The sequence below is a fragment of the Ursus maritimus genome, unplaced genomic scaffold (assembly GCF_017311325.1).
Source record: "Ursus maritimus isolate PB19 unplaced genomic scaffold, ASM1731132v1 scaffold_20, whole genome shotgun sequence".
NCBI lineage: Eukaryota > Metazoa > Chordata > Mammalia > Carnivora > Ursidae > Ursus > Ursus maritimus.
The window spans coordinates 55693420-55720650 of record NW_024424453.1 but is presented as its reverse complement, the minus strand read 5'-3'; the positions used below and the strand labels follow the sequence as shown (position 1 = coordinate 55720650).

Here is a 27231-nt window from a genome sequence, read left to right as displayed (position 1 = left end):
TATTTTAAAAAATTGGGTGGTCTGTCATTTTTAAAAAATTGATTAGTAGGAAAATGCAAGCCCATTGTCAGCTATGTATATGTTTCCGATATCTTCTCCCACCTTGTGACTTGCCTTTTTACTTTCTTGATGATGTCTTTTAATGTGCGTAAGTTTTTAATTTTGATGTAGTTTTTGGTCATTTCCTTTATGATTAGACATTTCTGTGCCCAGTTTAAGAAATCTTTGCTTATCCTAGTGTCTTAAAGACATTCTCTAGATGATTGTCTTGAAGTTTTATTCACATTTAGATTTAAAGTCTGTGTGGTATTTTCTTTGAAAATGGTGTGAAATGGGGGTTCAGACACATTTTTTTTCCATGTGGATATCCACTTGACCAACACCACTTACTGAAAACGACTTTCTTCAGTGTTCCTTTTGTTGTAAATTAATTGTCCATACGTATGTTTAAGATTTTTGCATTTATGCTCAAAGTAAGATTAGCCTATAATTTTCCTTTCTTCTTATGTTTTTTTTATAAGTAATTTTAGTTGTTAGGAGAAACTCCTTATTTAATTTTTCTCCCCATCAGAATCTATCTCATAGGAGTTTTATCATATGTGGATAGCCTACACTTTAATGTTCTTATTGAAATAAGCCAATGACCTGTTAACCCTGTCCATTCTTTCTTACGGTTTCTCCAACAACTAAATGGTGAGTCACTTGCCAGATAAAGGAGTCTGAGACCAGAGCAGTGACAGGTAGTTGGTGAGAAGCTGAGGCTTTCTGACTCCCAGTCTGCAGTTCTTTCCTCCTTGCTATGTTTGTGGTGTTCTTCTCCATGAGGCTTCTCTACCAGGTAGTAGGCAATGGGAGGGTATAAGGTATGATGAGCTTTGCTTTGTCAAGCATGCCAGAATGTTTTCTGTCCTTAGTGTATGACCTCATTATTTTGTAGGTAGTATTTTGAATCTTCAGTTGACCCATTTATATCAAAAAGTCTAAAACTTTAATAAGGTAAAATCTGAATGAATTTTAGTTTATCCATTTCTTCAGAGGATTGTTCCACTGTTTCCCTCTTTTCACTAACATTTATTCTCAAGAGTTAACTTTATACTGAATATTGCATTTATTTGAAAACTATATTCTTTTATCATATAGTGGTCATTTTCTAACTTTATTTTTCAGAAGGGTATTTTTCTGCCTCTCAAATGATATTCCCTTAGTGATTTTGAAATTTTCTGTTGGATATAGCCCTTTAGGGTAAAATTTCTGGTTTTGTCTACTCTTACTTATTTATATCAAGAACATTCTTCTTTATTAAAATAACTAAACTTAAGTATTAGTTATAAAGCCACTGAATCAAATTGTTTTAAAATAAAAATTAAATTAAAATTTTTTTCTTCCTGAAGTGCCTGGCTATGTTTTATCTGCCCACCTCAATTCCTTATCAGTTCTCTTGTCTTACAGCTTTCTGTCCTCAGTGTCTTACTCCCGTTTTGCTACTCTGAGTGTTAGTTTCATGCTTTTTAACATCTTGTTCTGCCATTTTCCCTGAGGAGCTCTCATGGATCCTCTCCTTTCTGTACCTGGCCTGTGTGGTCTTCATTCTGAGGTGTCCCACCTTCCAATTCCAGTTTTCCCTCCCCCATTTCATCTTGTCCACATCTTGTCTCTGGGCAACTTGTCTGCTGCCTGCTCAAGTCTCTGGAAGATACTACCCTGTAGGATGAAGCAACCCATGTCTTCAAACTGAAGTGCTTGCTTTCAGATGTGTGAATGTTTTTATTTGTTGAATTCAGTGGGGGTAGGAGGTAAGGCTAAGGTTTAGAAATCACATTATGATGAATTCCTAGAAGGTTTTCAACTTTTAAAAAATATATTTTTAAGATAGAAAGTGTCTGTATCCTCAGTTTACAAGTAAAAAATGACAGAATGTGGACCACGGCTTAACTAAGGTTGTAGAAATGACACTGTGACAGAAACATAAGGGTAAGTCAGAGAACATCTGGCAATTAAAAACAAAATGACAATGGCCCCCCTCCCTTCCCCAAATCTCTAAGTCATAACTTTAAGAATAAATCATAGCATAGGGGCGTCTGGGTGGCTCGGTCAGTTAAGTGTCTGACTCTTGATTTCGGCTCAGATCATGATCTCAGGGTCCTGAGATCAAGCACCACGTCAGGTTTTGCACTGAGCATGGAACCTGCTTGAGATTCTTTCTCTCCCTCTCTCTCTGCCCCTCCTTCCCCTCCCGTGCTTACACCCTCACTCGCTCTCAAAAAAAAAAAAAGGAATGAATCATAGCATGATATATTGGAAAGTAAAGGCAAAGCAAATTAGAAAAAATACTGCTGTCAGCGTGATCCCATTTTGATCTGAAGAAAAATTACATATAAATACAAACCATAAGAAAGCATACAATTAAAAAAATTGGATGGTGGGATTGTGTTTTGGGTTTTTTCTTTGTTCCTAATTATATTTCCTAGTTGTTTTTTTGTTTTGTTTTGTTTTGGTAAATAATGAGTCTATATTGCTTTTGTAATAAGAAACACATTTTTAACTAAAAAAAAAGTGATAGCAGAAGTGTAGAAAGTAATTCTGAAAATAATCAGAAGCAATAATGGAATTGGTGTTGAAAGAAAGTAGGTTAATAAAAATGTCAGATTATCAGTCATATCCGTATCCCTTTAGTTTATAGCATTTTGTATTTCCTTGTTTTTATATTTGCCTTATATTTCCTTTGCATGATTTTATGTACTTTTTAAAGAGGTCTTGGTGGCTGAATGCATTTATTATAAGGTTGTAACTAAAGTATTTTTGATGGGTTTGGAGAAATAATTTTATGAGGAAACATGAAACTGTGCATGTAGATGCTGCCTGTGTTTGGCTGCTTCTCTACTCAGGAGGGATGGGCTTGGTGTTTTCTCTCAGTAAGTGAGGTGATTATAAAAAAGAGTTGTTTGAAACTAACTGAATCTCTGAACTTATTTTTCTCAGGGAGGTGGTTAAGGAAATTGTTTCTATTTAAACTGTATATAAAACAAACAAAATGTGTTCTTTATTCCCAGATTAGAGATGATCTTTGCCAAATTTGATGAAGTGCAAAATTCAGGCGGTATGATTTTGAGTGTCTGCAAAGGTAAGAGTAATTAAGTTATTCCAATTCTCAAACATTTCTAAGATTACTTAGCAAAGTTTTAGATACTAAAACATGTTTTCAGGTCAACTATTATATTACTGATTCAGCAGATTTGATTCTGTGGCTTGAAGCTTAGTTAGGGTATAATAACAGTCTTTACCTACTGCTAATTATTACCTATTCTCTGACTCTTTTAGAGTAATTGAAAATTGTATTTTGGGTCGGTTGTGTAAAATGATACTGTTCTTTTGCCTTATTTTTTGTATTTTCGGGGTTGAAGATAGGTTGACCCTCTTGCCTTGCATGTTCCATGCATAAAATGTGTTTTTTTTTCCTGAAAGTAATTGTTTCACTTAGTTGTTTTTAGTAAAAGTTTTCGGGTTGATGGGCCTTATTACACCTATGTGTAGACTCTCAGTGATGGTACTGGTAAAGAGACATAGATGTAGAAACTTCACCAGCGTGATCATCTTTGCCTTCTCAGTTGGAATTCAAGGACGTTTCGGGTTAATATGTAGCAGTTACTCAGTTTTGTGGTTGTTCTTCTTTTTGTAAGGTTGCTAGACTGTGTTTGGTTTTAGTGGGTGGCATTTACCTAGACTTTAATTTTTAGCCATGTCTGTGAAGAATATATTCTATTTCCAAAGGTAATATAGGTGGTTTTTCCACCTAGGAAAGTAGGTTCCTATTAAAGAGATCGGGGTGGGAAGGCGCCTGGGTGGTTCAGTCTGTTAAGCGTCAGCCTCTTGGTTTTGGTTCAGGTCATGATCTCAGGGTCCTAAACTCAACTGAGAATCTGCTTCCCTTCTCCTTTCCCTCTGCTCCTCCCCGGGCGCTCAGGCCCGCGCTTGTGCTCTCTCTCTCTCTCTCTTTCTCTAAAATAAATAAATCTTTAAAAATAATTAAAGAGGGGCACCTGGGTGGCGCAGTCATTGAGCGTCTGCCTTCGGCTCAGGGGGTGATCCCGGTGTTCCGGGATCGAGCCCCACATCAGGCTCCTCTGCTGGAAGCCTGCTTCTTCTCCCACTCCCCCTGCTTGTGTTCTCTCTCGCTGGCTGTCTGTCTCTGTCAAATAAATAAAAAAAAATAAAATAAAATCTTTAAAAAAAAAATTAAAGAGAGTGTGATTAACTTAGTAATGTAATTGATCTTGGGGGGAAAATTGGTGTGTGAGTTGTATAGTCAAATAATGGAAAAACTAGTTACTAATATAATTTAATTCTTTTTCTCTGGCTTAAACCAAGACTGAGCCTTGTTGTGTTGCAGGAAGGCAGATGGAGTGAGAGTTTAGTGTTAAAAAGATTGTGTCTACCCTAATCTAAACTTAGTTCCAGAAGCATAAATTGACTTCAGCGCTACCAGTCCTCACCCAGACTGCCAGCTTTTCTCACTCTTCTCTGAATAGAAGGTGTTTTAAGTACCTTATCCTTATTTTTTCAGCAGTTACCTCTATTTCCATAGAAACCAAAAACAGCAGGAAGACGGATAGTTGTTAAAATTCCTTGGATTGAGACTGCTATGTTTTCATACCATTTGTAGTGCATTCTCATTTGTGTATTCTAGACTATGTAGTTACAAGTCTAAGAGAAAAATATAATGCATACTACAAATTTAAGATATTGATTATTTGGTTATAGTTTATTTAGGAAGTACGGTCTTTCTTGTATTTTGTGAGGTTATTTCTGTTACCTTCAAAATGGAAGATTTTATATTCCCTATTCTCTTAGCTCCCATTTCTTTTTGTCTTGCTTCTCTCTCCATAACAGGAGGTTTGGGGTCAGTATCTGGCATTTATTTCTCTTGGAGTCTTCAGAGATTTTTTTGTGTTGGAGATTATGATCTGAGTATTGCATGTGTGGTCACATGTGAGTGTTAAAGTCTAATAGGTATACAGTGGGGTGTAGAAGAAGTAAGTAGGGCAGGATGTTTTTGATGACAGTATTATGCTGTCAGTGAAAAATACTTTAATGGATTCGTTAATAAGGTAAGAGGCTATAAGAGGGAAGCCGTTTATCATGTTAGCAGTCCCAGGGCCCAGGTCTCTCCTCTTGCTTGTTTGTATTCTCTCTCTGTAATGTAATCCAGCCCAAAGGCTTTAAATGATAACTATTTGCTGTTGACTCCTAAATGTGTGGTTCTGGCCCTCATTCATCTCTCTTATGTTCTAGATTTAGTAGCCTGTGGCCTTGATGACATTTCCATTGGAGTGCCTAAAGGATCTCAGGCTTAACATGTCCAAAAGTGGAAAGCCTATTGTCTCTTCCTTCCCCTCAAATCTGTTGTTCCCCCATTTTACCCATTTCAGTCAGTGCCACCACCATCAGCTCAGGCTAGAAACCTGAATTGATCCCCCAGTCTGTCTACCTTTGAAATCCTAATATATCTAAAATTCTTTATTTCCCCCCTATCTCCACTGCTAAAACCCCACTCTAAGTCTTCAGCTTTTACCTGGATTATTGCAATAGATTTCCTTTTTTATATAATAATTTTTTGTTATATTATGTTAGTCCCCATACAGTACATCCCTAAATTTTGATGTAAAGTTCCAATGATTCATTACTTGCGTATAACACCCAGTGTACCATGCAATACGTGCCCTCCTTACTACCCATTACCCGCCTATCCCATTCCCCCACCCCCCTCCCCTCTGAAGCCCTCAGTTTGTTTCCCAGAGTCCATAGTCTCTCATGGTTCATTCCCCCTTCTGTTTATTATTGCAATAGATTTCTGTTCCATGTTTGCCCTCTAGAATCTGTTTTCTACCCGGAAGTGTGAATGATCTTAAAATGTAAATTAGATCATGTCACAACAGTGAAGAAGACAAAGTTTCTGCCTCAGGGAGCCTACATTCTAGTGAGGGAGATAGATCGTAAACAAGTAAGCAAATAAGGGAATGAATGCCCAGAGTGATTACAGTCGGTATTAGAAGAAATACAACTACCCTTTGTTTAATGAATCTAATGAAATTAATTTAACTTATTCCTAAAATCCTTGCAGTTAAGTGAAAACCATTAAATGAAAAAATTATTTCCACTAACATTATGGTATGTGTCATCCCAACCCAGCACAATGAATAATTTTTTAATAATTTTTTATAGGTAGAGAAATCTATTAATTGAACATTGAAAACGAATTTTTGTAAGTAATAATTTGAAGGCAAAAAGTTTGTACCCACTCTTTTTTTAATTGCTGCATGATTTTTCTCTACAAAATTTTGAGCCCTTATTGGTTTATTGTAATTGTGTACTCAACCTAAAACTTTAAAGTTATAGAACCAAAAACATTTTAGGGCAAAATAAAGGTTCAAGACGAAAACTTGTGGAAATAGTTCATGCACATAACAGACTGAGAGCCACTGAAGATACCATCTATTCTCTCTCTCACTTGGTGTACATGTGCAAAGCAAGTTGTTATGAATTCACCCAAATACGGCATTCAGTTCAGATTTGTTCCATATGATATTCTAGAAACTGTTATGGTAAATAAAATTGTTTAGTGTGTCTGTGCCTGAAGCCATAATAATGAAATATCAAACTTCTTATAATATATTGATTTAGAGTGCTTTGGGATGAAAAGAGTCATTTTAGTAAACACAGACAAAAACAACAAAACCCAGGTTATAAAGGTGGTATAACTTGACCATAAGAGTTCTTTTTTTCTCTTTAGTCTTCTCCTTCTCCCCTTATGCATGTCTCAGTGCACAGTCTTATATCTCATGCTTTTGTCTCTTATTTCTTTCATATAACTGCCATATCTATACTATTGATTTAAGTTTTGGTTGAATTCTTTGACTTGATTTTCTAGGTAATTAGTTCATCACACTCAAGACACAAAGTAAATTACATCATCAGAGATTTGAGCATATCATTTAGTTTAGGAAAGGGAGAAATGCACATTTTTTGTCTTGAGGGTTTTTTAAGTCTGACTTTAATTCTGTTACAAAATAAGTTAGGCAGAATGCCTAAGTACAGTGGAATTAATGTTAATCAGATCCAAGGCTGAAGGAGGCAATACCAGCCCTGGAGGAAGGAAAAGACGGAGAGTTGCAGGCCCCCTGTGATTATGGCTGGGCCTGTTGTTGTCATGGAGCTTTCTAGACCATCTCCTACGCTAACTGAGATGTAAACACCAACAGTGTTGGTGGCTGTGACTGCAAGTCTTTTTCTCTTTGACTGTGAAAAAGCTATGCATAGTTCTGATTTGTCTCATGTGCGTAGGACCTAATGAAGTCTTGGGGTGAAATCATTGTAAAATGTTTCCCCACTTCTCTATTTGAAACAGTTGCTAGGAAAAGAATTGCTCTAGGAGGCTGACAGTAAAACGAAGCATAGGAGTTAGGCTTTGAAATTACCTTGAAACTTGGCTTATAAGAGGCAATAAGGTAACTTGCAGTCTAGTTTTTTATATGCTTGTAACATACACTTTAGTGAAAAGCAGAGCTGCCCTTTTCTTAGATTGATTTTTTAAAACGTGGCTGTTTGTGACCATGAGCCCCAGGGCCTTCCCGGAGCTTGACAATGTGCTGATGGTTGTGCAGCGTGGATGGAGGGTGCTCCGTGTCCTGCAGCTGCGCACTGGCTAGGTTCTGTCTCCACCAGAAGCAAGCTTTGTTCCGTGTGGCTCTGCTGTCCGCACACAGAGCAGCCTTTGATGGGCTGCCTTTGACGTGATTTGTTTACGGCAGCCAGAAATGCTTCCTGCATAATGAGAGCAGTTAATCATGGAAACTGGGCTATTCCTGTTTGTGCACTTCTAGCAATCTTCTGTTGTAAATATTAAAAGATAATGACAAAAGGATGAAAACCTTTTTAAAAAGGCACAAAATCAGTTAATCCATCAGATCATGTGATTGCTACTGATTACATGGATATCTTTAGGGAAGCAGAAAATGATTGCTGAACACATGCCTTGTGTTTTGATGATTGCATTAAAAGTCCCCCAGTGGGATGGCATTTATTGGCTCCCGGAGCTTTTCTTACATTAAATTTCGGGCAGCCAGTACAAGGAGAAGCATCATAACCTGTGTATAACCACATATGTGCAGTTAAAGAATAATCTTGATCAAGCTCTGCTAGGTTCTGCTAAATAGACGAGGATTTTCAGCAAGACCCCAGACTTTTATTTTGAAGTGGAGTAGCAGCTGTTGGCTATTGCGGTGCAGAGCTGCAGCGCGGCCTGGGTCACACAGTGCTCCGGGTGTCTGCAGGCTGCAGGCCGAGCCCAGTGGCGCAGGCACCGAGCTGCATTTATTTGCTGTGCTGTTTGACCTCTTGGTTTGAGAAAGCTCCCTGGACCATCTGAATGGCTATGGGAGATGGTGAGTAAGATATATTTTTCTTCTTATGCTTGTGTTATACACTTCCTTTTAAAGTGACGATCATCTGCCGTGTAAGAAATAGATTTCTCCCTAAAGAACGAAGGACACTTGTGTGTGTGTGTGTGTGTGTGTGTGTGTGTACAGTCGTGTGTGCATCTATGCACATGTATCCTTACTTGCCATTTAGTATTCTTTTCTACTTGATACGTCTGTATAGGATCTGGCAAATCTGACAATATACCTTGCAACCCAAGCAAGCCCTCAGTCTTTGGTAGTGGGTATGAAGGACTATTGGAAGAAACATAGAATATATGCAAAAGCTTTGAAGAGAGAATATGGAATATGGCCCGTAGAAGAATGACAGATTTTGGCATGAAGGTTTGGTTAGCTAGCTTGTCATCTTTCCTGTCGTATATGACAACAAGTAGAATTTTATGGAAATAAAGTATTTAAAGAAGCAAAATGGCTTGCCATAGATACTATTTTAATTAATATGCTTGTGATTTGTCAGTGTCCCTAGTAAATTGTTCTCTAGAAGATATTGTCTTTTACAAGTCCTGTATAGGTTATAATTTTATTAAAAATTGATTTTGCTAGTGTTTTATTATAATAATAATTTAAAAAATATTTCTGTAGTGCTTTGTAGTGTTCCAAAGCACTTTAGTATACTTAGTATACATTAACTCCTCAGGTACAAATAACTATATGAAGTGTACGGAGTATTTTGGTGTTTCCATTGCACAGATTGGGAAACTGAGGCTTGCTGATATGTTAAGTCCTAGATCTAGGCACAGAGAGCAAACCAGAACCAAATCTAGAACCTCAAGTTGCATTTGGAATTGTCCTTCCTAACACTTAACTACCTGAGCGTGGTTTTTTTCATTGTTAAAGCGTTTGTTAATATGCTTAGAGGCATGTTTTATAATATCAATGCCAGAGATGTGTATGAAAGGGAACTTAAAGTTCCTGAAAAATATTCTGTGTATTTTTCACTAGGTTCTTAAGGAAGACTGGTCTGTATTTGGAAGTTTTAAGTCTAAGAGTTTTATCCTTCTTATGACAAGATAATGACTTCTCTCTCAGGAGTTTGTCCCCTTGGGACTATGAGGAATGGGATGCAAATGTACCAAAATGATGATGTTGGTAAATAGTCATTTAAAGTGTTATATACATGCTAATAGATATATGATAGTATATTTTGTTTTGGTATTGTAATGGTTTATTCCAGGAATTTACGTACTTGTTTTATATGTCCTTTTGGAAATAATTTTAACTAATTTTTTAAGGCAAAATCCATCAAACTTAGCAAGTTAAGTTCTCACATACTTTAGGGCATTGCCAAATTTATATATTTATGTTTTAAACCTTAATTTACAGGTGACTCTAAATGTTGCATTTGATTGGGGCCATATCCAGATTTTATTTCTTTCTTAAACATGGGTTTGATGGCTATTAGTGTATATTTACTTTTCTTTTTTCAAGCAATACATAAATACATTCAGACTATTTAGGAATGTACTAATTTTAAAAAATCAAAATAACAGCCTTTTATGAAGTTCAGAGGGTAACCTTCCTGCTCATTCTGTTCTTCAAAATGGAAATACTTTTACTGTATTTTATTGGTGATTATAGTAATACACCTTTATTTAAAAATCGGAAATCTAGGGGGGCACCTGGTTGGCTCAGTCGGTAAAGCATGAGACTCTTGATCTTGAGGTCGTGAATTCGAGCCCCATGTTGGGCATAGAGTTTACTTTTAAAAAATTAATTTAAAAAATAGAAATAGGACATCTAAACAGAAAAGATACATGGTAACAGGTCATCTTGCGATTTGTAGTTTCAAACAGTGTCATATATACTCCTCTATATATTAGTCTTTCTGGCATATAGTACACATATACTAGTGTCATGTGAACATGTATAACAAATGGATTATAAAACAAAACAAAACAAATGGATTATGTTATTCTTAACCTGCGTTGTTTCTTATTCTTTCATTTTTTTTTAAGACTTTATTTATTTGACAGAGAGAAACAGCGAGAGAGGGAACACAAGCAAGGGGAGTGGGAGAGGGAGAAGCAGGCTTCCCGCCGAGCAGGGAGCCCCATGCAGGGCTCGATCCCAGGACCCTGGGATCATGACCTGAGCCAAAGGCAGACGCTTAACGGCTGAGCCACCCAGGTGCCCCGTTATTCTTTCATTTTAATTAATGAAAATATCTTCTTTTCAAAATTCAAGCAATGCAGATAAAGTAAAATTCCCCTCTGAACCTCATTTAAGCCCAGATATAAACAGAGGTGAACACTTTTATTAGTGTCTGTCTTTGCATACCTTTTACTGTCCCTTACATGTGTATTAAGTATCAAAATAAATGGTTTTGTTTTTACTGTGTTTACATAAATGATATTGTTCTGAAAGTATTTTTGCCATTTGCTACATCTCCTTGGTATGGCATAGAGTTTTTCTTTTCTTTTTTTTAATGTCCTCATATGTAACTGTCTTGTTTGAACTGTTACATAATATGCTATAGTATGAATGTATCATAACCATTTCTTTTATAGAATTTTAGGTTGTTTAATCACATACAATTTTCTAAATGATTCTGAAACACCTTTCTACAAATAGTATGTGTGTATACACACACGTGTATATGTTTCTTAAAATACTCTAGAAATAGAATTTCTGTATCTAAATCTTTATTCATTTCAAATTGTGGTAGTTGTAGCTAATTTCCTCCAAAAGAGGCTTTACCACTTACGTTCCCACCATCAATGCCTGCTATCCTGCATTCTTTTCAGTTCTCACTATTATTATTTTTAAAATTTGCCTGTCAAATGGGTGAAAAATATCTCCCCCTTTTAAAAACATTCTGCTGTCTGATAAGGTTGATCATCTTTAGATGTTTGGTTATTTGTATTTCCTTTTCTATGGATTATGTTCTGGCATCCTTAGCCAACTTTTTTTTTTTCTTATTTGACTTTGATAGTTGCTCTTTATGTATTCCGGTTATCAATCGGTTATCTATTAAATATATGTTACATAAGCTTAACTTCAAGACCATTTGAAAGATTTTATTAGCAGTTTTATTTCTAGGCAAACTCAGGTTTTTGAAACATTATAATGACTATGAAGTAAAGAGTTGTTGAGGGTGGCTCTGACGTGCCTTTCTGTTTAGTTTTCTTTATCCTTACCCAAGAGTTTAAAACCAAGTAATCAGATGATTGTGAAGTAGCTCTGGGCAGTCAAATCAGATAGAGTTAAAAACCTGTGGGATTATTATGTGGCACTGAGCCCTGCAGTCTGCCTCAGAAGCTCATGAGAGGAATTTGGCCTTTGTTGTTATGTTACAGAGTGGCTGGAAAGAAATAAGGTTTTGTTGCAAACAGATTATTTCTACACTTATAGCATGTCAACACAGTCTATTCTTCCAAACATGAATCTTTTAAAAAACATATACAAGTGACGATGTAACCTTGACTTTCCAAAGGGAAGCCTTCAAGACCACCCCAAACTGACATATCACTACTGATTTGGTAGAAAGGGAACAATAGTAAGAAATTAGTGCTGAGTAGATCTCTCCTCTTCTATACCCTTGAATATTCTATGTGCTATGCTGGAATTGGGTTAACACAAATCACTGAAAGAAGGCAACCCTTTAACTTAGTGGCAAAAAGGCCAAACTTTTTTTTTCTAAGAGCAGTGATAATGGGGAAAACAGGGGTTGGGTGCCTGGGTGGCTCAGTTGTTAAGCGTCTGCCTTCGGCTCAGGGCCTGATGGGCTCGAGCCCCACATCGGGCTCCCTGCTCCGCTGGGAGCCTGCTTCTTCCTCTCCCACTCCCCTGCTTGTGTTCCCTCTCTCACTGGCTGTCTCTCTCTCTGTCAAATAAATAAATAAAATCTTTAAAAAAAAATGGGGAAAACAGAGTCTGTAAGGAGAAAAAGTAAATTATAAGGGACAAAGGATTGGGCATTCAGCAATATAGGTGGTAGTAGTGGGCACTAAGATTGAAAATCTTAGCCTTTTTGAAACAGACTCTGTTTACCTATCTGGGTGCAAGGTCTTGGGGCACCAGTAGCAACATATCCTCCAACATAAAGTTGCTAATGAACCTTTTTTTTTTTACATCTTTTTTTTTTGTACATGTAGAATGTACAGTTGGTGTACTTTACAGCTATCATGACCAACTATATTTGTCATGAAATTTTACCCAAAATGACTAGTTTTTGTGAAGGTTCTAAATAAACCTTATTGGGGCTCCTGGGTAGCTCAGTCCATTAAGCGTCTGCCTTTGGCTCAGGTCATGATCCCATGGTCCTGGGATTGAGCCCCACAGCAGATTCCATGCTCAGTGGGGAGTCTTCTCCCTCCCCCCTGCCCTTCCCTCCTGCTTGTGTTCTCACTTGCTCTGTCTCTCTCAAATGAATAAATAAAAAGTCTTTTAAAAAAAGTAATAAAATAAACCTTATTATGAGCATCATTTATTATTTACTTTGATATTATGGCTATTGAGAAATATGTTGTTTTAATTTTATTAATACCAAGTAACTGTTTAAATTGTGTCTGCCCCTTAACTTCATTGAACTATCAAAGATCTTAAATTTTTAATGGGCTACTTTAAAGAAAAGGACAAAAGTCTTTAAGAAGGTTTTTAACTAGTCAGTTAGTAACTATCTAGAAATTTTAAGAGACTTTATGGAATTTCTTGGTCTCTTTTAAACTTTATATGAGATGGACTTAATTTTTAAAAAAATAAAATTGTTAACAATTTAAGATTAACTATGCTGCTGAAAACATAGTATCTTTATGTGAATATTAAAATTTGGCCATTGTTTTATTTTGAAGCACTTGGATTTCTTATTTCTAGTCATTTTACTGAAATTTTTTTAGTTTAAATTGAATACATTTTAAATGTTTACTGTTTTATTATTTTACCTCTGAAGGCTTTTGATTTTCTTTAGCTCGAAGAAATCTTTTATTTTTTTGATAAGTTTCTCCCCTTCATTAGCTTTAGTCTCTCCTTACGGAATTGTTACCAGTCAGATGTTGAACCTCCTATGTTGATTCACTGTCCATTATGTTTTGTCTCTTCTCCTAAGTTTTATGTCTTTCTCTTTTTCCTGGTATTCTAGGGGATCTCCTTGACTTTTTCAGCCAATCCTTCCATTAAATTTTAATTTTATTAAATAAAAGTTTATATGATTACAGGATTTTTTTTTTCCCTTTTCTGGTGGTTCCATTTTTACAGTTGTGTGTGTGTTTGTGTGTGCGCACATGTGCATTCACATGCATACTTATGTATAAAATACTGAGCTTTCTGAGTTGGGGGTGGGAAGAGCTTAATGATGAAATTGTTTCATAGGTTTTCAGTGATTCATTGCAAATCATTCCTGTACTTGCTGGCTTAGAGAGTGTTACTTGTCTGTCGTTCTACAAGGTAGATCAATCCTCACTGCTGTTTCAGTCTGCTTCTGAGAATTCTGAATTGCAGCTTTGCTGTGGTTTTATTCTTCAAAAGCTTTCCATTCTTTTAATTTGCATTTTATAAGAATTTGTTGCTATCTTTTGGATGCTGATTTCATATACTTTGCCCTGCCTCATTTTCTGTGGTCTTATGATGTTGCTTATAATTTTATTGGGGGTCCATTATAGGGTTTTAAGCAAGAGAGCAAAGTGATTCAAATTATCATAGTTCTTTTAAGGAAGAATTTCAAACATACCCAGAAATTAAGAGTATTGTGACAACCTCCATTACTACCTACTATCCAGCTTCAAGAAATTATCAATACATAGTCTTTATTTATCTGTATCCCTACCTGTCTTCCCCAACCCTACCTATCCTGCTGGACCGGGGTATGGGTGTATGGACACACATGCACATGCACTCACACACGTAAAGTAAAACGTCTTTTTAGTGGGGCGCCTGGGTGGCACAGCGGTTAAGCGTCTGCCTTCGGCTCAGGGCGTGATCCCAGCGTTATGGGATTGAGCCCCACATCAGGCTCCTCCGCTATGAGCCTGCTTCTTCCTCTCCCACTCCCCTGCTTGTGTTCCCTCTCTTGCTGGCTGTCTCTATCTCTGTCGAATAAATAAATAAAATCTTTAAAAAAAAAAAAAGTCTTTTTAGAGAACTTTTAAAAGACGATTAGAGGTTTGTTTGTTACCAGGAAATATTTTATTGACAACCAGTTTTCACATCTAAAAAATTAATCCTTAGTATTAAATATTCAGTGTTCAGATTTACTCAGTTGTTTCCTAAATATCTTTTTACAGTTTGAATTTTAATTCAAACAAGGTTCACCATTGTAATTGGTTGATGTATTGCTTAACACTCTGTTCATCTGTAGCAGTTCTCTCTCTTTTTCTCCTCTTGCCACTTATTTGTCGAAGAAAAAAAAACCAGGTAAAGTTTTCCCACACACTAGATTTTGATGATTACATTGCCATGGTGGTTTTATGTTTTTGTTTTTTAAGGTTTTTATATCCCTTTTATTTCCTGAAAATTAAAAATTCTGCTAATGGCTTGATCAGAATCAGGTCTTATTTTTGTTTATGTTTCCTGGGCGGTTTTATGGCACACGCTTTTATAGGTGGTATTGTGCATTTTTATCAGAAGCCTGATTGTCTTTTTTTTTTTTTTATATTAATATTGAACAGTGGGTTCAGGTGTTGTCAGCCTTCTTTATAAAGTTCCCCATCAGCCTTTCACTTAACAGTTTCAGCAGTCACTGGTCCAAATTACATTTCTAGATGATCTCATTGTCTGCTTTGGGTTTTGGAAGGTTGAGAATGGAAGCCGGGAGACCAGTTAAGAAGTTGTAGCAATACAGGCAGAGAAGATACTGGTCTGGTCTTAGATGAGGAATGGCACCTGAAGTAAAGAGAAATTATATGGATTTGAGATATAACTTGGAGTTATATACAAGAAGAATTATTAATAGATGATCCATGTGGGGCAGAGAACTTGGAATGGGGTTCCTACATTGTGAGCTTGAGTAGCTGAATAGATGGTGATGTCATTTACTGGGATAGAGGTAGACTTAGAACAGAGAACAGGTTTGGAGATGGTATTGGTGTTAGGTAACATATGTCAGATTAGAGATGCCTTCGAGATATCCATGGGGGAGATGTTTAGTAGGGCAGTTGAATATTTAGGTCTGGAATTCAGAGATGATATAGGCTAGAGACAAACATTTGAGAGTTGTCAGTATATAGATGTTTTAGACTATTGAGAATGGATGAAGACATTTAGAAAATGTGTAGTCTGGAGAGAAGGAAGATATTCAACATTTAGTGATTGGATAAGGGAGGAAGAGACTGAGCTAGAGGGACCTGTGAGATCAGAGGAAAGCCAAGGAGAGTATTCTATTGTAAAAGCAGAATGGGGAGTGCCGACAATTAAAACTTGAGTTTTCTGAGACACCTGTGGCACCATAGCTTATAGTGATTATTGTTTCCTAATCTCAGTTACTAATTTATCTGTTACATAGGACCATGGTCATTGTTAGATATGTAGGAGGTTAAAACCATTCAGGAATCCAGAGTCCTCTTACTCATTGTTTTAATTAGAATAAGGAAGGATATAGCTTCAAGAGGAAAGAGGAACTTTGGTATATGAAACAGTATATTTGTGCATGAAAATCTATGGTGTTGTGGGTTCTTCTTTCTGAACTAGTTGGTTTACTGAAGAAAACCACACAAAATGAATTTTTTAAATGAGATATGGTATAAAGTTTTGGCTCTATCTTTTGTTTGGCATGTAAGAATGGAGGAGTTTTTCATCCTTTATGTGAATTCAGAAGCAGAAATTTCAGGTTTTGGAATACATGTACCCATAAAAATGAAGTGAAAAGTTTGAATAGCCATTTGAATATATATGGCTTTCCTTTGAAGGGAAAAAAGAAAAAAGGGAAGGGATTTGATTATGGTAATATAAATTTACAGTTCATATCTGAAACCTTGGGGACCAGCTATGTTTTAGAATTCTGAATAGGTCAGATTTTAGAAAAATAATGGTCATAAACCGTATATGGTACAACAACTCCAGCTGGGTCTGCGTTAATCAAGCACATTAGTATTTTTGCAGTTAAATATATGCAAATTCATAATGAGTGAAATAAATACAATAAAATAGCCTCATGTCAGTTCACCTGTTTGCCATAAACTAAGTTCAGATCAGTTTAGATTTTGCTACCAAATGAATTTAAAAAGATAAAACAATTTAAAGAAAAGTTAACACCTGTTCTTCTCAAATTATTCCAAAAAAAAATAGAAGAGGAAGGAAGCTTCCAGATCTATTCTGTGAAGCCAGCATTACTCTGATACCAAAACCAGATAAAGACACTACAAAAAAAAGAGAACTACAGGCCAGTATCTCTGATGAACATAGATGTAAAAATCCTCAACAAAATTTTAGCAAATCGAATCCAACAATAAATTAAAAATCATTCACCATGATCAAATGAGATTTATTCCTGAGATGTAAGGATGGTTCAGTATTCACAAGTTAGTCAACATGGTGCATCACATCAACAAGAGAGTTTAGAAACCATATGATCAGGGATGCCTGGTGGCTCAGTTGGTTAAGCATCTGCCTTCGGGTAAGATCATGATCTCAGGGTCCTGGGATCAAGCCCTACATCAGGCTTCCTGGGAGCCTGCTTCTCTTTCTCCCATTGCTGCTTCTGCTGCTTATGCTCTCACTCGCATGCTCTCTCAAATAAATAAATAAATAAATAAATAAATAAATAAATAAATCCATATCATTTCAGTAGACAGAGAAAGAACATTTGACAAGATACAGCATCCATTTTTGATCAAAACTCTCAACAGAGTAGGTTTAGAGGGAACATACCTCAACATAATAAAAGCCATATATGAACAAACCACAGCTAACATCGTACTCAGTGAAAAACTGAGAGCTTTTCCCCTAAAATCTGGAATAAGAAAAGTTGTCCACTCTCACCACTTTTATTCCACATAGTGCTGGAAGTCCAAGAAAAAGAAAAAAAGGTGTCTAGACTGGTAAGAGAAAAATAAAACTTTCACTATTTGCAGGTGACATGATACTGTATATAGAAAACCTGAAAGATTCTATCATAGCACTACTTAAACTGATAAACGAATTCAGTAAGGTCACAGGATACAAAATCAATGTACAGAAGTCCATTGCATTTCTATACACTAATAATGAGGCAGCAGAAATAGAAATTAAAACAATCCCATGTATAGTTGTACCAAGAATAGTAAAATACCTAGTATTAAACTTAACCAAGGAGGTGAAAGACCTGTACCCTGAAAAACTATAAAACTTTAAAACATTAATGAAAGAAATTGAAGATCACACAAACAAAAGAAAAGATATTCTGTGCTCATGGATTGGAAGAACAAATATTATTAAATGTCTATACTATCCAAAGCAATCTACACATCTAATGCAATCCCTATCAAAATACCAATAGCATTTTTCACAGAACTAGAAAAACAATCCTAAAATTTGTATGGAACCACAAAAGACCCCAAAGAGCCAAGAGCAATCTTGAGAAAGAAGACCAAAAGTGGAGATATCACAGTCCCAGATTTCGAGAAACACTACAAGGGTGTAGTAATCAAAACAGTATGGTACTTGCTCAAATAGACACATAGGTCAGTGGAACAGAATAGAGAGCCCAGAAATCCATGATTATAGTCAATTAATCCTTGACAAAGGAGGCAAGTATATGCAGTAGGAAAAAGACAAGTCTCTTCAACAAATGGTGCTGGGATATCTGGACAGCTACGAGCAAAAGAATGAAACTGGATCACTTTCTTACACCATACACAAAAATAAATTCAAACTGATGGTTACCAGAAGGGAGGTGAGTGGGGGAATGGGTGAAATAGGTGAAGGGGATTAAAAGTCCATGTATCATGTTGAGTACTGAGTAATGGATAGAACTATTGAATCACTATATTATACACCTGAAACTAATATAACACAGTATGTTAACTACACTGGAGTTAAAAAAAAAAGACAAATTATGCTGAAGCTAGACTCTTAAAATTTACTGACTTTCAGGCATTGCAGATAAGGAATAATGGGTCTGTCATCACAGTGCCCCATTATTATATGAAGGCAACAATAGGTAGAGCCTTTTTATACTTGGGCTTCTTTTTATTTCTTTCCATCTGTCCTCTCTCCCACCCTTATCGCCTTCTTCCCCGTCTCTTCTTCCCTCCTCCTCCATTTCCTCCTTTATTTCCATCTCTTCCTCCATTCTTACCATCTCTTCTTCCTCCCCATCTGTTACCTCCATCTTTTTCTCTTACTCTTGTGAGCTACTCTTTCTCTCTCCTTTTCCATTTCCTTCACACACATAACCACTGCAGCTTGCCACTTTACTAGTTTTTTTATCCTCTAGTACTTTTTAATAAGTTCATCTTGTTCATTTTCTGCACCAAACCATAATAATTTCTTTTTGAAACATTAGTGAGAACAAAGGTGTCAACATAATCATTTCTGTATTCAATGCCTTTTTATTCAGTAAATATTAAAGCACCTACTATAAGTATCCCAGGTGATTTTTTTCTGATTTATCTTCCAGTTCACTTGAGCTGTGTCTAATCTGTCATACCTGCCCATTGAATTTAAATTTCAGTGGATAGCTTAGTCCATTGAGTGACTCTTGATTTTGGCTTGGGTCATGATCTCAGGGTCCTGGGATTGAGCCCTATATTGGGCTCTGTGCTCAGCAGGGAGTCCACTTAGGGAGTCCGCTTAGGGAGTACGCTTGAGGATTCTCTCTCCCTCTCCCTTTGCCCCTCCCCCGCTCACACGCACATGCTCTTGTGATATTTCTAATAAATAAATCTTTAAAAATCTGTCACTCTTTAAATTTTCTGATCCCTGAAATTATTTCCAAGCTTGTCTAGTAAAGCTTTTATAGTTTATGCTTGATAATTCTAAGATTTTTAGTGGATCTGTTCCTATTATCTATTTCTGTTCATTCTAACTCATAGAGTCTTGTTTTCTGTCATGCCAGGTGACCTTTTGAAAATTATTTGTGCAATAATATGAGGCCAGAGACTTTATTCCAGGAAAATTTTGCATTTGCCTTGGCTGTTGCATGGGAGTAAGAATACTACCAATGTGTGGGGTGCCTGGGTGGCTCAGTCGTTAAGTGTCTGCCTTCGGCTCGGGTCATGATCCCGGGGTTCTGGGATCAAGCCCTGCAATGGGCTCCCTGCTCAGTGGGAAGTCTGCTTCTCCCTTTCCCACTCCCCCTGCTTGTGTTCCCTCTCTTGCTGTGTCTCTCTGTCAAATAAGTAAAATCTTTAAAAAAAAAAAAAAAAAGAAAGAAAGAAAGAAAGAAAGAAAGAAAGAAAGAAAGAAAGAAAGAAAAAGGAATACTACCATTGTGAGCCTGCTAAGTTCCAAGGGCTTAAGTTTCTTCACTGTCCAAACAGTTGACCTTAATCAAATACTCCTTTTGATTTACTTCTCTCTTGCTTTCTTTTGAGAAAAATTGGAAAAGAATAAAAGGGCTATAAGAAGATAAGGGCTTACTTATGGTTCACTTTAACCTTGATAGTATAGTTGTTTGGTATACCAGCTTTCAGTGGGAAGAGTCTCCTATTAGACTCTGTATCTTTTTTATGTGAGTTTCAAATTCTGTTCCCTTTGCCTCACAAGGCCTTCAGAATAGAAATTCATATGTACTGATTCTGTCCCCTATTTCTTACTATTTTGTCAGGTACTTAATTGTTTTAAAGGAGATTTTTAAAAAATGTCTATTCAGTATTTATAGTTGTTTGCCTTTGGAGTTTTGTTTCAATAAAATATATAGATGGCAAGTGCCAAGGAGAGAAATGAAGCAGGGAGGTAGGGATAGATCAGTAGTGTCAGGATGTTGGAAAGTTTATAATTTTAGTATCCAGAGAAGACTTCATTGAGAAAGTGATAGAAGAATAAAGATCTGAAATTGGTGAGTAAACAGGGCGGCTGTGGAGGGAAGAGCTTTCTAGGCAAAGGGAGCAAGTGCAGAGGCCCTCATAGGAGTCTCAGCAAGGAGACTGGTGGGGGCTGGATTGGAGCAAAAGATGGAGAGCAGCAAGTTGGATCACGTTGGAGAGAGAACTACATAGTATCTAAGATCTTGCAGATATTGAAGTACTGGTAGGCCTTTTTATGGAGTCATAAGAGGATTTTGAGCAATGGTGTTATGTGACTTCGTTCAACTCAGGACATTATGTTGAAAACAAGCTCAAAGAGGCAAAGGTGGGAAGTAGAAAAAAGGGTTAACTATGATACTTATCCTGGAATTTTTCTAGGTAATGGGGTTATAGGGTAAACAAGACAACGTTTCTTATCACTTTCAGTCCAACTTCTAGTTCACTCTTAAAAGTATTATTTCAGGAAGTGATAGATGCTAGGAAGATATATAATTGATTTGTTCTGAATATTTTATAGTTAAGAATATTTTTAAGCCTAGAATATTTATAATCTCTATAAATTATAAAGCATTTTTAATTTGGGGATTTGTGATGATGGATTCATTTTATGAATTCTTTTAGCTTATAGTCAAGAAAAAATATAACATTATTGGAAGTGGTAAAAACTTCTCCCCCTCTGTAGATGTGTCCTTTTTTGCTTTATGTTTTCAAAGCTGTATTACTGGGCACATAAAAATTTAGGGTTCTGATTTTTTTCCCTCGGATTGACCCCCTTTATCATTATTAAGAGTCTGTCTAGTAATGCTTCTTCAAACTGCTTTGTTTGAAATTAGAATAGCTACATCAACTTTCTGTTGATTGTTGTTTGCCATAGTCTATCATTTTACCTTTAACTTTTATGTGACTTCGTAAAGTATATCTCATTTAAGCAACCTATTTTTTAAAATTCAATATTGGTCTTTTACTTGGAATATTTAGTTCCTTTACTTTTAAGGTAGTTACTGATATATTTGCCTTCATTTTTGCCCCTTTGCCTTCTATTTCTATTTCATCCACTTGTTTCAGTCCTTTTTGTTCCCTTCCTGCTTCTTTTCAGTTAATTTAAATTTTTTCTTGTATTAGTTTATTTATGTATACAGTTACTCTTATTTTAGTGGTTACCCTACAGCAGGGATTGGCAGACTGTTGCTTGCAAGCTAAATCCAGTACCCTCCTGATGTACATAAAATGTTACTGAAACACAGCTACACCCATTTGTTGACGTACCATGTATCACTGCCTTGGCACTTGGCATAATTGAGTAGCTGCACAGAGACCACATGTATGATTTACAAAATCTAAAATATTTACTATATGGCCCTTTATAGAAAAAAATTTGCCAACTCCTGCCGTTGAGCAGTGGTTCTTACACTTGACCATGCATTGGAGTCACTGGGAGGGTTTGTTAATACACAGAATGCTGGGCCCCCATCTCTAGTTTCTGATAAATTAGATTCTGTTGGGGCCAGAGAATTTGCATTTTTAAGAAACTGGTGATGCTCAGCTGCTGGTCCGGTACCGCTGTCCTAGAGGTTACAATATGTATATTTGACTTACTCAATCAAAAATAATGTGTTTACTCCTTCCACAATAATGATTAAAAGTTTTAGAGCCCTTTACCTTTGTTTGCTTATCTCTTAGGAGCACTATTTTATAATAATTTCAAATTGGCAACAACTCAAAGGTCCATCGACAGAATGGATATTGCTAAATTGTGGTACACTAGATAACTATAAGCAATGAAAATGAATCTTCCAGACATATTGAGTGAAAAGAAGCTAGATACCAGAGTAGATATTGTATGATTCCTTTTATATAAGGTTCAAGAATGGGCAAAGCCAATTATGGAGTTAGAAGTCAAGACGAGTTATTTGGCTTTGATAGGAAATAATGATTTTGGGGAGGTCGATGACGGTGCGTATAGGATGCTGATAATTATCTCTTGGTCTGGAGACTGGTTGCACTGGCATGTTTGTTTTATGAAAATTCATGGAGCTGCATACTTATGATTTATATACTTTCATCTACCTTATTTTGATGAAAAGTTAAAATTTAATTTCCCAATAGTTTGAGAATGTTAAGAGTTAATTTTTTTTAAGTGGTAGAGACATTTACTCTTCATTTCTTGTGTGTGTAGGAACAGAACACTGTTTCCATGGGAACCTCTGACTACTCAGTGTTTCAGTACCTGTCTTTCAGTGGATTTGTGTGTCTACTCTCTCTCTTAGCTATATATTTTTTTACATGGTGGTGGCAGAAAAGTTTATTTGGGATCGTATTAGTGTTTTTAACAGAGGAGATCTAGATAGAGCATAGGTTTTAACTGATCCCATCTGGCTCCCTAATAGTATTAATGCTAAAAAAGAAAAAGAAAGAAAGAAAGAAAAAAAAAAAGTCTTTTAACTTGAAGATAGTTTTTTCTTAGAAATTGCACTATTTAAGGAAAAAAAAAAACACTTGCCGAATTTGAGTGTGGCTTTATATTGGTGTGTCTATTTGGTTTTCCTTTTTCCAGATAAAAGTCTTACCACTTACTTGGTGTATTTTCTTTAAAATATTTTTAATAGTTGGACTTGAAGTATCCCTTTGTAGTAATAATTTCATTTTAGTTGATTTGGGTATTTGTATAGGTAAGGGGTAGCAGGTTGGAAGGAAAAGATTGATCTGAAGCCTGTGGTAAATCTGCTTCTCTGCCTCGCCCATCTTGTTTGTCGTGGTTGGTTTGTGCAGGGTCCTAGAGAAAACCATCTTCTCAGACGAGTAAATGCATACAGCTTGTGATTTTTTTTTTTGTGGGAGGTGGGGGTTCCCGTTTTATACAAGGACTGATACTAGTGTGGTCATTAATAAATATTCTAAAAGGAGCTTTGGGTAGAATATTTTAGAATCATTTATGAAAACAAATTGTTCGGTTTGGTTTCTGTGCCCTAAATAAACAGCAAATTGTAAGATTACAGAGTTAATTATGCACAGTAATGAGCACTGTGATATTCCATGTTTTACTGATGCAATAATAAGCACCACAGCAGAATGAATATGGCATAAAACCTTATTTTATATTTGTATTAATGTTCATGTGAATTAAATAGGAGAAAACAAATTTAGGTTTATAAACCTTTGTATCGAAAGCCTTTGAAATTTAGGTAAAAAATAAGGATTACAGCTGCATAGATAATTTTTTAAATACATGGAGAATTTTTACCTTTCATCTGGCAGTAGCTGCCATAAGATGATGTCACCTTGTAGCTGATTGGCTGTTACAGCACCTAGGGCAGGGAAGAGAAAGAAAAATGCCGGCACAAACCTCAGTGGTGGTTCTGTGGTTGTTTCTGTCTATTTTTGATAGAATCTTTGATTAGTACCGCATCTACTGTATTTGGCCATGTGAACCATTGGGAGCATCCTAGGGTGAGGGAAATTAAGAGCTTTCAGAGGAATGAGGCGACTGATTTGCAAACGGATCTGTGATTGTAAGTTGCAGGATCTGGGTGTAAGGAATAAGGCAGGGTGTGCTGTAGATATACTATGGGAGGAGCTGGCAGAAAATGCTTATATGAGTAGCAAAAAAAAATGAAAATGCTTTTTACTGTCCTTAGAGTTAATATATTTGGTTTTATGTTTTAACTTAATATGTAGGTAGGAAATAAGATAATATTGCAATCAAATTTTAAATTATGCTGGGTTATTTTATATGGTGTTAGCCAATATATAAATGCTTATTCAAAGGAGCTTTATTTTGTATTGTATCTTACGACGTAATGATTTTATATATAGCTTTATTTGATTTTTGAGTCTTACAGAAAATGGAGCAAAGCTTAGTTCTCTTAATATATATTTTTCTAATGCTTTGTGCAGATAAAAGCTTTGATGATGAAGAATCAGTGGATGGAAATAGGCCATCATCAACTGCTTCAGCCTTCAAGGTTCCTGCACCTAAAACATCCGGAAATCCTGTCAACAGTGCAAGGAAGCCTGGTTCAGCAGGTGGCCCTAAGGTTGGAGGTAATGTAAATCCATTTCATATCTGATGTGCATGCCTCATGCCCTTGATATGGACACACATACTTAGAACTTGAGAGGAATATGTTTATTCATGACTGCAGCACGATTGCAGATCTGGAGAGTATACTGCAACACACAGAAGAATATGCTGCCTTTTCAAAAATTTTTTAAAAATACTGTGTATTGCTCTTTCCTGTGGATTAGTGTAGTCTTAAGAGTATTCATTTTTCAGATGTCATTTTCAAAGGGAGACATTTAAGGGAGTTTTGGAATTTGGGGTTTTATGTTTTCGTTTTTAAGGAGTGAGCAGGTTTTCCAGAATTTGACTCTTAATTTTCAGGTGCTATCGTTAAAGAAATACTGATTTATGTAACATTTCTATAAATTCATCTAGTAGTGAGTCTTGAATACTTCAGTGTTGAAAAAATGGTTGAAGATACTGGATATTGAATCATTTGTCACAATGGGAAATGGGTGGTGGTCAAGTAAAATTGCCTTAAAAATGGTTTCTGAATTAGATAATAATAAATAGGAAAAAACAGTTTTTATGAAGTTATACAATATAGAGTACATTCTTTGATCACATTAGAACTGCTTCTAGCATATTGTTTATCTTTTAAACATTTTTATGGGCTTTTTTCATATTCTAATAAGAAAGCCATGAGTACTTTTCAGGTGCTAGTTTCTGCCAGGTCTTTCTGGTAAAAAGAATCATATTAGAATAAGCAAATATTTAATGCTAAAAGGACCTCAGCTTCTTTCTCTTTTTCTTTCTCTCTTTCTCCCTTTCTTTCTCTCTTTTTCTTTCTCTGTCTTTCTTTCTTTTGTGTGTGTGTGTGTGTGTGTGTGTGTGTGTGTTGGGTGTGTTTTAGTTATAATTTAGGAAAACAGATTTTTTCCTTGTTTATGATAACTGACTGATAGGAAAATCATAGTCTTCAAAATTTTTGTTTTTCCTCTCCTTATCTATATCTTTTATTAAAAGCATAAAGGAAAGAAAAATAAGCTATATGTTTTGACCAGATCCTGTAAGTTGTGTTCTCTTAATCTTTCTATACAACTAAACATTAATTTCAAGTCATATCTATTCTAAATGCAGGAAAAACACCATAAATATTTCATTTTAACTACGTTTTGTGTGCCATATAACTCGCAAGAAAAATGGTATGATATATATACACTCACTTACATATCTATATATAAACATATACACATATTTACATATTCATATGCATACAAATAAATAGGTAAATATTGTGTAAATATGTGTCTTTCTGATTTATCAGGGTATTTTGAGTAATTTACATTTTAGTATTTTCTTTTTTTTTTTGCAATTATAGGAATATATTCTTATTCAAATGTTGGTTATCATATCCTATTACACGATATTTTCTGCTATGCATTCTTATCTCTGGTAAAAAGCATGACATTCTGTGGTTTCTTTCTTTTGTAACAAATGGCTGGTTACCTTGAATTACTGCAAGGGGAATTTTTTTGTCTTGATTTTTAAATTATAGATGTCTGAAATATATATATTATAGTTATTTCATGAAGCATCTTATTTGACTTAAAATGAATTAATATTTGAAATACATGGTGATAATACATAATATTTTTGTGAATCTGAGCCATTGGTATATGTTTAGCTCTCTATTTCATGTTTTATTTTCTTTTCTTAGATGTAAATTGAGATTGTAGTTTATCTACCAAAGCTCACTTAATTTTGATGTTAATTGAATTGATAAAATCTGATATTCTTTTTAAAGAAACAGATTTTCTTTATGCCACCTCACCTTCTCTGGTTTGTAGTCCTAGCAGATATGAAAATGCTAGGTGGCTTCTGTGATCATAGGCATTAATCACTCATACAAATTATATCATTTATCTAAGCAGTGGCTCTTTTGATTAAAAAAAATAAGGGTGAGGCCTTCATTCCTTCTTCCTTCTCATCCCCTTCCTCATCCTTCTTTTGGTAATTGCAGATTCATTCTGCAGTTTTTTATTTGTTGCTTTTATTTGCCACAGCTCATTTAGGTTCACTGCCTATTTTTCTATCTAAGAAAAGAGCTACTAGCCAGAGGATATTGATATTGCTTCAGAAATTAATGCCCTTCTTGGCTGTCAGTCCTTTGAAAATTTAACTTTAGATTTTCTGTTCTTGGCACAGGCTTATTGATTTTTAAATTAGTTATAAAAAGTTTTCGTAAAGTTGTAGGATCTTGGAGTTAGAAGGGACGTTGGCATGTAGTTCAATTTACTATTCAAGTATCTTTTATAATCCTGATGGTTGACTATATTCAACATCTGATTAAAATAATGTGGGTGGAACAAAAACTATCTACAGTACCACTACATGTGGGTATAATCAATTGATGAATTATGATGTAATTCTAATTGCTTTCATAATTACTTTTCCAATAATTTTTATACATACACATTTTCTTAGGAGGAAGACAGAATTGGCACCATTCATTATATTGTTTTGTATACCTTTTCTCTTACTAGTATTTTACCTGGAGCATTTCCCCATTGTCTTAATTAATTGAAAACTATTCATAGGTAAATAATATCCAGGTTGCTTTCAGTATTTTTTGCTGTTATAAACAATTCCATTATCCTTTTACGTATATCTTTTTTTTTTTAAAGATTTTATTTATTTATTCGACAGAGATAGAGACAGCCAGCGAGAGAGGGAACACAAGCAGGGGGAGTGGGAGAGGAAGAAGCAGGCCCATAGCGGAGGAGCCTGATGTGGGGCTCCATCCCAGAACGCCGGGATCACGCCCTGAGCCGAAGCCACACGCCTAACCGCTGTGCCACCC

At 35.7% G+C, this 27231-nt stretch overlaps 1 protein-coding gene across 16 annotated transcripts in view; it reads left to right on the top strand.

The window, feature by feature from the left end:
* The window catches only part of CLASP2 (cytoplasmic linker associated protein 2), a 181586-nt gene that overhangs the window by 28438 nt on the left and 125917 nt on the right, over positions 1-27231 (top strand). For 15 of the 16 annotated variants that reach the window (XM_040637020.1, XM_040637016.1, XM_040637018.1 and 12 more), the window contains exons 7-8: positions 3051-3121; positions 24263-24409. In XM_040637020.1, coding sequence (XP_040492954.1) covers positions 3051-3121; positions 24263-24409 — 218 coding nt within the window. Of the gene's footprint in view, positions 1-3050; positions 3122-8286; positions 8439-24262; positions 24410-27231 lie in introns of those variants that run through there. The other variant, XM_040637021.1, reaches the window with a different exon arrangement.